The sequence below is a fragment of the Octopus bimaculoides genome, chromosome 1 (genome assembly GCF_046866305.1).
Source record: "Octopus bimaculoides isolate indiv1 chromosome 1, ASM4686630v1, whole genome shotgun sequence".
NCBI classification, from domain to species: Eukaryota; Metazoa; Mollusca; class Cephalopoda; order Octopoda; family Octopodidae; genus Octopus; species Octopus bimaculoides.
Genome location: NC_142928.1, coordinates 128,058,867 through 128,071,709, shown reverse-complemented (window position 1 = coordinate 128,071,709; position 12,843 = coordinate 128,058,867). Strand labels below are relative to the sequence as shown.

At 36.1% G+C, this 12,843-nt stretch overlaps 1 protein-coding gene across 1 annotated transcript; it reads left to right on the top strand.

Moving 5' to 3' along the window:
• The first annotated feature begins 3,350 nt into the window (after positions 1–3,350).
• LOC149137717 (uncharacterized) lies at positions 3,351–7,785 on the top strand. The gene is made up of 2 exons (XM_089346103.1): positions 3,351–3,666; positions 6,740–7,785. The coding sequence occupies exon 2, from the start codon at positions 7,359–7,361 to the stop codon at positions 7,713–7,715; it is 357 nt and encodes a 118-aa protein (XP_089202229.1). The 5' UTR covers positions 3,351–3,666; positions 6,740–7,358; the 3' UTR covers positions 7,716–7,785.
• The last annotated feature ends 5,058 nt before the right edge of the window (positions 7,786–12,843 follow it).

The following is a 12,843-nucleotide window of genomic DNA, read 5'->3' as shown; positions in this document are numbered from 1 at the left end:
CGGAATTTGAACTCAAACATAAAAATGGATGAAATGCCACTAAACATTTTGACATTTTGCCCTACGTGCTAACGATTCTGCCAGTTCGCCGCCTTATTACATGAAAATATTTCTAACATACATTTTGAATTCAGTAATTTAATATACATAGAGAAACAGTTCCCTTTCGTATCCTTGTTCCGGCTTCAAGCCAACTTGGAAAATATCTTTAACTGTTGCCTTGGGTCCATCAAATCTTGTGAATGAAATGTATCTTCTTTTATCTTTTAATTGCTTCAGTCATTGGACTGCGGCCATGCTGGAGTACTGTGATGAAGAGATTTTAGTCAAACAACTCGACCCCAGAACCTATCCACTTTTTAAAGCCTGGTACTAATTCTATCGTCCCTTTTGCCGAACTGCTAGGCCACGAGGATGTAAACACACCAACACCGGTTGTCAAGTTGTAGTAGGTAATGAACACAAACACAAAGGAACATACACACATAATTACATATACGCACACACAACATTCACATACACACACACAAACACATATACACGCAAGCACACACGCATATATGACGAGCTTCTTTCAATTTCCTTCTACCAAATCCACTCACAAAGTTTTGGTAACCGGGGCTATTGTTGAGGACACTTGACCGAGATAACAAGGAGTGGGTCTGAGACTGGACCATGTGGTTGGGAAACAGGCTTCTTATCGCGCAGCCATGGCTGCGCCTAGTAGTAAACATTAGTAAACAGAAATTGCACGGAAACCTGCCAGAGAGACCGTTCCTATTCTTAAGTGATAGACTTAATCCGTCACTCAGTTTAATCCAATAATTTGTCCCGTAGTTACATTCAGCGGACTTATGGCAATTCTGTTTGACTCACTGAGGCCATCCTTCCATCAGTCTCAGGGGAACTAAGAAGAGTTCCAAGTGCCACATTGACGTAATAAAAAATATAGAGCCCCCGTCAAAAACAATTCGTCACAAGTCGAATACAACATGTTTAGAATAACAGAACCCATTACATTTTCCCTAAGCCATAATTGCCCCAGCAAAAATCTTTATTTTAACTCACTTGAAATATTAAACATTTATGCAGATTCAAAAAAGGATAATATACATGTTTTGATGAAGATGCAAAGCATTTAACTAAAAACATGGTTTCTGTTTTTTACTTGATTAGAATTTAATTTATGTAGGAGTTCGGCTGCACTCTACTGAAACAACTCCACGATATTTGACTTAAAATGTAGACAGAGAATCGATACACAATGATTTTAGTACGACTGCCTACGCCTTTCCAAATATCCCACCTTAATGTACCGTATGTATGTATGTATGTATGAATGTATGTATGTATGTATGTATGTATGTATGAATGTATGTATGTATGTATGTATGTATGAATGTATGTATGTATGTATGTATGTATGTACGAGTGGGTGCTGAAAAGTCCCTGGATTTAAGGGTATCTCAAAAGGTCTCGTTGAAGGCCCAATGTTCCGAATTCTTTTACAGGGCTTAGAAAAACTGAAAGACCGCTGCAATCAATGTGTGAATCTGAGAGGGGAATATGTTGAATAAAATAATAATCAACTCATCCACCTGTATTTTCTTTTACCCGAAATCAAAAATTTTTCAGCACCCCTCGTGTGTATGTATGTATGGGGTGGATGTTTTATATATATGTCCGTTTACAGATATGTATGTGAATGTAGATGTATGCATGATTGTCTGTGCATATGCCTGTGTGTGTGTGTGTGTGTGTGTGTGTGTGCGCGCGCACACACACACACACACACACACACATATGTTAGAATTCGACTCTGTCTTTCATGCTTCTTGTCTCTTTTTCTTGTATGCTAAACTTTTGAAGCCAGACCCTCTAGACACTCATGCTTATCTATTATCGCATAGCGTACACAGGTATTCCAGGCACCATATGACAGACCTCAGAAATTCCACTCTTTGGTCTAAGTTGTCTGCCACATTTTTATATAATTTCTCCAACTGATAAATAGAATCTAAGCTACTGCGGGATACCAAGATTAGGAATATTAATGTACACAATTTGAGAACTGTTTTGCATATAGATCCCACTATAGCAGAACAGTTTCACGCGATGAAAATCTTCAGTAGTCTGGCAAGATATTTCTCCAGATATTTTATAGCAGACAAACTGTTTATTTACCTAGAAGTGTAGGTTACGGATAGCGCTGCCAATTCATAAAACCTACCGCGTTAATCAATTCTCTGCAGTACATCACGTAAGCCCAGAAGCACATCGCTCAGCCATGTGGTTGATGGGGCAATCGATGGGTGTGCGCAACATACTGCAATCTAGGAGGGCATACGATTCCCACTTAAACGTTCCTTCAAGAAACCTCAGAATTCCCTTGATTTATATCCAAGACTTCTCAACGAATCGCCTGACAGGTTATAGCAACAATTCTATCATCAAAATGCCACGAATTTTGAAAGCGTTGTTGTTGTTGTTGCTATTGTTGCTGTTGTTGGTAGTGCTGTCTTACTGTGGCAGTTGCTACTGTAATTATTGTTGTTATTGTTGGTGTTGTAGTTGTTGTTGTTGCTGTTGTTGCTGATACTTCTGCTGCCGCTGCTGCTGCTACTGTTGTTGATGCCTTTACCACGGCTGCTTTTGGAATGTCCAGGGCTAGCCCTGACCAAGGTGTCTAATGGTATTGCTGGTAAAAAGGATGGGTTTGGTTGGGACTGTTTAAGCTTCTTGTTGCGGAGCTAATTTTTCTAGTTGGATGATTTAATAGTTTTGATGTAGTTGTCTAGAAGTATTCAGAGAATGTTGAGAGGTTATAAGTACGAGTTCATCTACGTATAAGGTTAAGTGCATGATTCGTAGATACATGGAAAGTCTGTGTAGGTGTAAGTTGAACAAGTGAGAGGACGAATCTTCCAAGTTCTGGGATTGATGCTCTCATACACAAGGTACGTTTGGCAACCTAACGGGTAGTTAGCTATTATTTTGTGTTATTTCTTATGTCTTCTTCAGAGAGATCCTCTCTGAAGAAGACATAGCTACATTTGCAAAATTATTTACAGAGCAAAGAGGATCTCTCTGAAGAAGACATAGCTACATTTTGTGTTATTTCTTAAGGTAGCATTGAACGTTTTTGTTTTTTTACTACGAGTTGATAATAGGAAGAGGAGTTTAAAGCTTTGTCAATGTTGATGATAATTAAAATGGTATGTATTGAAGGATTTTGCTGTCAAAGCCAACGTGAATTTTTATGCTACATTTTTTAAGGAATGAGGTTGTTTAATGTCAGGTCTGAATTTGTGTTGTATTTTGAGAGGCGTGTGTGCATGTAAGTGGTTCAAAGGGTTGACCGTGCAAGAATTCTCAAAGGTGTATATAGAAAGGAGGTGGGTCTGCATTGTGTTACTTGATTCGGGTAGTTATTGGGCTTTAGAATCGTGTCGTAATTTCGCCACGTATCTCGGTTTTGGGAATTTTACAGTGTCAGTAGGAACAGTTGTAGATATTTGTATGGGTAGTGATTCCTTCGAGCCTGGGTATTCATAAAATGTCTATTTTATATTTTGTCTATTGTAGAGCTTTTGAATGTTTAAATTTCTTTTTCCTTTGTAGGTGACTAATAGAAGGCGGAAATGAATATCTTGGCGCAAGTGAAAGGTGAATATTTTTGTTTTGTTTTCCATGATTGCTTCTTGGTAGCTTATCTTCCAGACATATTTGATCGGAGCGCTTGTTGAATGCTGCAAAGTGGATATATTATTTGAGATTGTTATTGTTACATGGTGTGGTGTGACCATTGTTATTGTTAGTGGTCTGCTAATTTACTCGAAATAGCATTTCAGTGCTTTGTTTTGTGTTTTCTATCGGATTCAATTCTGTACCATTTCTTTTTTTCTATTGTTTCTTTCTACTTATGTACTTTTTATTATTTCCTTGTTTAGCCATTTGTTCTTGGATTACATTGTGCTTATGTGTGATTTTGGTAAGTTATGTTTGATTCTATCTCTAGTTTTTATGAGGTTTCTATTTCTGGTGTATAAGTGGGTTGCAATTTTTTATATTGCTTTATGACATATTTTTTTAGATGGCTTTACAATTATTTTGTCAGTTGTTCTATTTAGATGGTTGCGATATTGTTAAATCCTTAAAACATTGATGGAATTCAATCTAAGTTATTGTTTTTTTTTAGTTTGTAAAAGTGTTTTGCTTTCTTCGTTGATGTGTGTGTGTGTGTGTGTGTGTGTGTGTGTGTGTGTACGTGTTGTGATTATAACTGATAAGAATTTGAGGGAATTGCTTGCTACATGGTTATGGTAGCTAGATGTCTGAAGAAGAGGTGTTTTACGTGGCTTGGGGAGCTATGTATGTACATTAATGAGGATTGTTTAGGATATAAAGAAGGTTTAGCTCTACTGATCCGTTACCTGTTTCGTTATCTATACTATTTGAAAACCAAGAATTGTTGACTATATTTAGGAATCCTTCGATGACAATGCTCAAGAGAGCGTCAAATTGAGTGTGCATTTTGGTGGATTGGTTGTTCAGTTTTGGTGGTCATATACGCACATACATGCATCTATCTATCTATCTATCTATCTATCTATCTATCTATCTATCTATCTATCTATCTATCTATCTATCTATCTATCTATGCGCACATATGTGAATATGTTTACTCTATCTATGGAATAGCATTTCCTTGCACATGAAACTTGTCTTGTTTGTTAGCTTATCTTTCCTGATCACTATACTTCTAGATTTATTTAGCTTAAACCATTGCAGCCCATGTTGCTATGTATTCAAGTGAAGCCAGAACCGTTTCTCCTCCATATGGGATGTTGTTGTCACTGTGATTATCCATAAACTCTCTTATTTGATATTGTTGGTTGTCAATTTCTTTATTTGACCTTGAACTTCTGTATATGAAGTATATATATATATATATATATATATATATATGAAATGTGTATATAACTATTAATATATATATCTATATATATATACACATATGCATATATAAAGTCTGTCATACCGGCCATGACGAAGGGAAATAGCCCTGAAACTCGAGTCGCCTTTTTATATATATATATTTATATATTTATATATTTGATCCTTTATATTGAACACTCAATATTTCATCTACATTCAATACTTTCTTTCATGGTGCCATCCATTTTTATTTTATTTTATTTTATTTTATATTGTATATTGTATATCATATTATATATTGTATATTCCATATTCTATACCCCACATTAGTTCTGCAGGAATATAAATAAAACATAAAAAAACAGACAGTGTTGGAACTCTTTTAAGCAAAATTATATATATATATATATATATATATATATATATATATATATATATATATATATATATATATATATATATATATACATATATGTGTGTGTGTATGTGTGTGTGTATGTATATATACACACAAACATGCACAGATGTGTGTGCGTGTATGTGTGTGATGATGATGTTAGACCAAGTCATTCCTGAAAGAGTAGATATATTACCAAATGTATTCCATTTGTGACCATTTCATAGGTGTTCTCTGCCGTCGGATGTATCTAGAACTATTTTATCCAATGAGTTCTCGTTTTTCAACTCTGTGCAACGAAGGAGAGTTGACTGCTATTTTTAGCAAGTTCTCCTTGCAAGAAATGCTTCTCCAACTATCGCAGCTTTCGTAACCAAAAGTTGTCTCGTTGGTGTGATATTAATACTGTTGTGAAATTTCAATTCAGAATAGAATGTACCAAAAGGAATCTCGTGAGACGTTCTATACCTTCCGCCAATTCAACGACGTTGACTGTCATTTTATTTGTCGAACCTGTGAGAATAAACGGTAATATTGACCTCGGGATGATTTGAACTCAGTGTGTAGAGAGCTGGAATAAATCTTGCAAAATAGTCTAACCGACGTTCTTACAACTCAGCCAGGTCTTATGCCAGTTAGTATGGAAGAACAAATTAAATAGGGGCTTTATTTTTTTCAATGAAAATGCTGCTAAAATTATCTTGCTGGGATTAAAACAAAAACAGCATCTGCGGCATCTGGAAGGAATGACGTAAACTATCTATATAAAAAGATGGCAAGTAAAGAAGAAAAATGCTAGCTAAACAGTCTTCATAAAAAGAGATGACTGGTGATGAAATCATTTCCAACTGTCTGTCAAATTCTTCAGAGTGAAAATATTCTCATTAATTTCTGAACGTTAATCTTAGCGTACATACATACATACATACATACATACATTCGTACATACATGCATAATACATACATACATACATACATATATACATATATACATACATACATACATACACACACACTCACAGACACACAGAGACACAGGCACATACATACATGCATAATGTATGTATATATATATATATATACACACACGAATACATATATGTATATATGTACACACACACGTATATGTATATATATATATATATATATATATATATATATATATATATATATATATATATATATATATATATATATATATATATATATATATATATATATATATATATATATATATATATATATATACAGGAATTGGACAAAATAATGGAAACACCTAGCATCATAGTATCATAATTTTGAAATATCTATATAACGGTCAAAAGGTTGTTTATTTTTATGTTTTTTTTTATTTATCATTACTGTTCCTTAATATGTTCTGCTAAAATTGCTGTTTCTTTTCAGATATCATCAGAAAAAGTTAATTAAAATTCATTAAAATGACAGATCTATCGGACATTCAAAGAAGTCAAATTGTTGTTGCTCGCATGGCAGTCGCTTGCGTAACGAAAACAGCCGAAATATTTGGTGCATCAAGAAGTACTGTCTCGAACGTAACGACAGCCTTTGAGAAAGAGGGAAAAACCTCCTCGTCGAAACAAAACTTCGGAAGAAAACCAAAACTTTCAGATAAAGACCGTTGAACTCTTATGCAAATTGTTAGAAAGGATCACAAAAGTACAGCTCCCAAAATTACTGCAGAGCTTAATGACCACCTCGAGAACCCAGTTTCCACAAAAACTGTTCTCCGGGAGCCGCACAAAGCCGGATTTCACGAGAGGGCTGCAATTTGAAAACCGCTACTTTCAAAAACAAACAGAATTGGTTCCTAGAGCAGTGGAGGAATGTTATTTTCTCGGATGAGTCATCCTTTACCTTATTCCCGACCACCAGCCTAGTATGCGTGTGGAGACAGCCAAAAGAAGCATTTGACCCTGACTGCCTTCTTCCACCTGTTAAACATGGAGGAGGATCTGTGATAATCTGGGGGGGGGGGGCTATATCTTGGAAATCCGCCGGCCCAATGGTTTCCCTTCATGGCAGAATTAATAATCAAGACTATTTCAGCATTTTATCTGATCAAATTTATCCTATGGTTGAGGAACTGTTTCCAGAGACAAACGCAGTCTTTCAGGATGATAATGCACCAATTCACACAGCCGAAGTTGTTACTGAATGGCACAAGGAACATTTTAGTGAAGTTGAACATGTTATCTGGCCACCACAGTCCACAGATCTCAATATTATCGAACATTTATGGTGCATTTTAGAAAAACAAGTAAGGAGTCGATATCTACAAGAACTGGAGACTCTACAAGAACTGGAGACTCTACAAGAACTGGAGATTCTACAAGAACTGGAGACTGTTTTAGCTAAATAAGGAACAAAAATTCCTTTGGAAACAATTTAAACTTTGTACGAATCGATAGCTTATAGAATTCAAGATGTAATTTCTGCCAAAGGTGGTCCTACTCCATATTAAAATAAATTTGTTTGAAATTTTAAGGTGTTTCCATTATTTTGTCCAACCCCTGAATATATATGTATATATACATATATATACATATATATATGTATATATATATATATATATATATATATATATATATATATATATATATATATATATATATATATATATATATATATATATATATATATATATACACGATTTATTTATAAATTCGGATATTCACATATGAAACTTTTCATATGTGCATACACAGACACGCATATGCTTTGTATGAATCATTTGTTGGAACGTTAACTAATATAACTATATATGAGGTTTGTGTGTGCGTCCGAGCGTGTCTGTGTGTGTTTGTGCGCGTATGTGTGTATCTGATGCTTCCGTATCTTATTTGTGTGTTTGTAGTTCTATATAACCATATAGCTGACCTCACTGCTTCCTCACACCCACGTCACATGATTAAAAAAACGTAGTTGATTGTTAACGACTACCTTTTTATTTTATCTAACACTTATGATTGATAGCCTCATTAAGCATCGCTACAAAATTGTCTAAATATTTTATTTGCTCTTCAAAATGTATGGGTCGTTATAATTATGCATTACGTCAAGTTTACGTCAGATGTATTTGGTATTCTAAGTCTGAAATGGAAATCTGTAAATAAAAAGAATAAATTTCCAGAACCTAACGTTTTGGAAGAAGTTTCATTGCTATATTTTCGATATAAATATTATATAATTTGTTTCGTTCACTATTACGAGACTCCATTTTCGCTGACATTTCTGAGACTCATAAAAGGATTGCTTAAAAAGTTTCAGTTAACCTTCACAAAATCTTGTGAAGGTTAACGCAACTTAAGAATGTCTCATAGTCACATTAACCGTTAAATAGCATTCCAGCTTCACCTACAAAATTCGAAGTCCGAATAACAATGACAACTTTACATCCTGTTCCTCATTGAGACACAAATATCGTATTCTCTGACTGTAACCTCCAGCAATACTCTACATTCCAACAACTCTCGGAATTTGATGTCTGCATCACGTACACACAAATGTTCCTCTATGATTATCTGTTGTCTCTACCGCTTACCGAACACCTCTAGTCACCAACAAATTTTTTATCTTTCATTTTGTATTAGGGGAATCTATATGCTTTCATTTCCCCCTGAAGTTATCCTCGGTGACTTCATTACACATAACCGCCCTGGTCGAGCAGCCATAAGATAATTCTGTATTATGTACACAAATAAATATCCTGCTGCATTTGTAGTCAATACCGACACGCCCCGATTCCAGACACTGTTAAATTTTTTCAACTTTAAATACATCCTTTACATATTTGCCTCCGTCTCTGCCTTCTTGGATGGCCTGATCACTGCCTAATCAAGACAATACGTATCCTATATCTCTATTGCACAGCAACTCTCGTTTTCAGTACCAACGTAGTTTTATGCTGACTACCCTAGCAGCAACTGGTTTCTCCTCATATTATCCTAGACAGTTAGCTCAGTGAGTGACTGATTAACGTCTTCCTTGTTCGTTTACTTAACATCCATCACACAATCAGCGTCCACAACCCTCCATCCTCTATTCAACAACACGTTTTCACATGATAAATAGTTAACAGTTTCAACAGAAAACATGCTTCGGCAATGAAATTATGCTAATCTGGTATTTTTAATGCTTTTAAAATATTCTTCAGAATATGTGAAAACCAACGGCACAACTTTATGTTACAATTACATTAGTAAGAGGCTTGTCTTTATGTGAAACCACATCTACTAACCATACTACTGATTGCTTCTGTTATGATTCTATGCACAACATTGTTTCTGCTTTTACCTCAGGCAGAATTGAAACAAATTATTTTCACACCATGTCACAACTTTCAATCACCATATTTACACCACATATAAATACTGATTTCAAGTTTTGGCACAAGGCCAGCAAGTTCGGAGGAGGGGGCAGGTTGATTACATCGGCTCCAGTGTTCAACTGGTACTTATTTTACCGACCTCGAGAAGATGAAAGGCAAAACTGACCTCAGCGGAATTTGAACTCAGAACATGAAAGCAGACAAAACGCCGCTAAGCATTTTTCCCGGCGTGTTAACGATTCTGCCAACTCACTGCCTGCCATATATAAATACTCTTTATACCACAATCGTTAGTACGCCGGGGAAAATGTTTAGCGGCATATCGTCTGTCTTTACGTTCCGGGTTCCAATCCTCTGAGGTCGACTTTACCTTTCATACTTTCCGGGTCGATAAAATAGTACCAGTTGAGCACTGGCTTCGGTGCAATCGAATTAATCCTTCCTCCTAAATTGTTGGCCTCGAGCCACAATTTGAAACCAATATTTATATCACGTATCTGCAAGTAAACAATTTTTAGCGTTCTGCTTGAAAAGACGTCCTACGCAAAACTTTAATGTCAGGTTTATCTTTTTTCAGTCCACTTGCCCCCCCCCCCTCCACACACACATGCACTCATGCACACACACACACACACACACACACACACACAAACACACACACACACACACAAACACACACACACACACACACACAAACGCTCATATACATACAGATGTATACATACATTCATTCATTCATATATGTGAAGACACGTGGCTTAGTGATTAGGATATTCGGCTTACGATCATAAGGTCGCGAGTTCGATTTCCGTGGCGCGGAACAATAAAGCGTCCTTGAACAAGACGCTTTATTTCTCGTTACTCCAGTTCATTCAGCTGACAAGAATGGTTTGTACTTGTCATTCAAAGGTGCAGCCTTCTCTTTTTCAGTGTCATGTTGAATCTCCCTGAGAACTACGTTAAATGCAACGTAGTTCTCCCTGAGAACTATGTTAAAGACTACGCGTGTCTGTTGTCTACTCAGGTACTTGCACGTTCATTTCACGAGCAGACTGTTCCGCTGATCGAATCAGCTGCAGCACTCGTCGTCGTAACCGACAAGAGCCAGTCAGCCATAGATAGGTAGGTAAGTATGTATGTATGTAGGTAGGTAGGTAGGTAGGTAGGTAGGTAGTTAGGTAGGTAGGTAGGTAGGAAGCTGTAGGTAAGTAGGTAGGTGGGTGGGTTTTGGATGGATGGATGGATGGATGGATGGATGGATGGATGGATGGATGGACAGACAAAGGGATAGACAGATAGGTAGATAGATAGATAGATAGATAGATAGATAGACAGATACTATGCGTGTGTATTTTAATAACAAATTTGAGAATGGTGCCAACGTCGATAGGGTATATAGTATCTCTTGAACTTGTAACGTTTCATCATGCTACTTCGAAAGGTAGGTAATCACTACTTCTTCGAAGCCGTCCTTCGGAATTGCGGGTCTTTCGTCAACTAACATTCACTATACTCAAAGAAAACTTTAAGGAAATAGATGCAAGACAATTCGTGTGATTTTTCATCCACTTAAACTCGGTTCCAACGCTCTGGGACGATTTGAACTTTCACCGAAGATTCATTTGGCTTTGTTTCGATACGGCTTCGACCACTGTCTTTCAAGTACCCGGTCGTTTGCCGCTCCATAGTCTGAGCATGTATGTGCAACGGTAACTAAAGTTATGCCTCCAAAATGAGAAATGGAAACGACGCTTCGAAATGTGGCTGTAATTAGCAATGACATGCCGTTCCCGATTTCACAGTCAACTTTTGTGGCTTGATTAAGCTCCAATAGCTCGCAACAGTTTCACAACGAACAAGAGCAGTCTCCTAACGGGCGCTCGATTCGTTCGATATTCCTACCTAATTAATTTCTCTTAGATTATACCTATCGTCTTTCACAAAAAAGAAAAGTTCATTGTATAATGTAGTCCTGGATATACAAAAAGTAAAAAGATATGGCTATGCTGGAGTGTCCGTTTTATCATTGATCTGCTTCTTCAAAGCTGACTTGAGGCTAAATAACACAATCTATTCAATACACACCCTTACAGACGTACACACATAAATCTATTATCGTATCTGTGTGTATATTTATGTATGTGTATATGTGTGTGTGTGTATGTGTGTGTGTAGTTTTATTTTCTATTGTTTTTGTGATATGTGTAACAATCTCTTATCTATTTCAATACACAGAATATGTTTTTTGTCAATCTATTTCATGCGCAATCATTTATGTTTTTTATTTCACTTGGCACAGACAGCTATTATTTCGCAAACCGTCAAAAGCAGCCAACATTTCTATTTTTGTTTGCATTCTTCTCGCAGTAAACAGCTGTGTCTTAGGAATTTATAGAACGTTTTGTTGTGAAGGTGTCCATGAGAAATATCTGTATTATTACTTAAGAGAGAATTAGTTTGTTGATATTGTTTTCATCAATGCTCATGTGTTATTCGTTGTGTGTTACCAGGGAATAGCAGCTTTGACGCCAGTTGATTCAAAAAATGAACTCTCTACTTTATCGAAAACGGCTGCATGCAAACATAGCAATGTAAGGCCTATGTAGGTTTTCAGATGCAGATTTAGTAATGTTACTTCTGCTGACTCATTATTATTGCAATGTATAGGATGAACTAGAAAATGTAGGATGAAGTACATAAGATATTTGAAACTGAGCTTAATACAATTTCATGAAAATGCTTCTGTTTAAACAATAAGATACGTGAAGGCAGTTGCAATGTAGAAACAGAAACGAACTATAAAATTTACTCTCTTAATTTCCTTGGAAATGTCATGACCACAATTTCCTTTTTAACCCTTTGGATTTGATAAGATTGATCATCTATCGAAAAATACTTATCATTAATAAGTGTGTATCAAATACGTCTATTGCTTCAGTGCGTAAAATGAACGAATATTACTTTTCTTACTTGAATATTCTTCATCTCAAGTTCAACTCTGATACAGTAGTCCTTTATTCCACGTTACTTCAGGCCACTCTGCTGGCAAAAATGAGTTGTACCTGTATTTCAAAGGACCAGCCTTGTCACATTCTGTGTCACGTTGAATTTCCCTAAGAACTACGTTAAGAGTACACGTGTCTGTGGAGTGCTCAGCCAC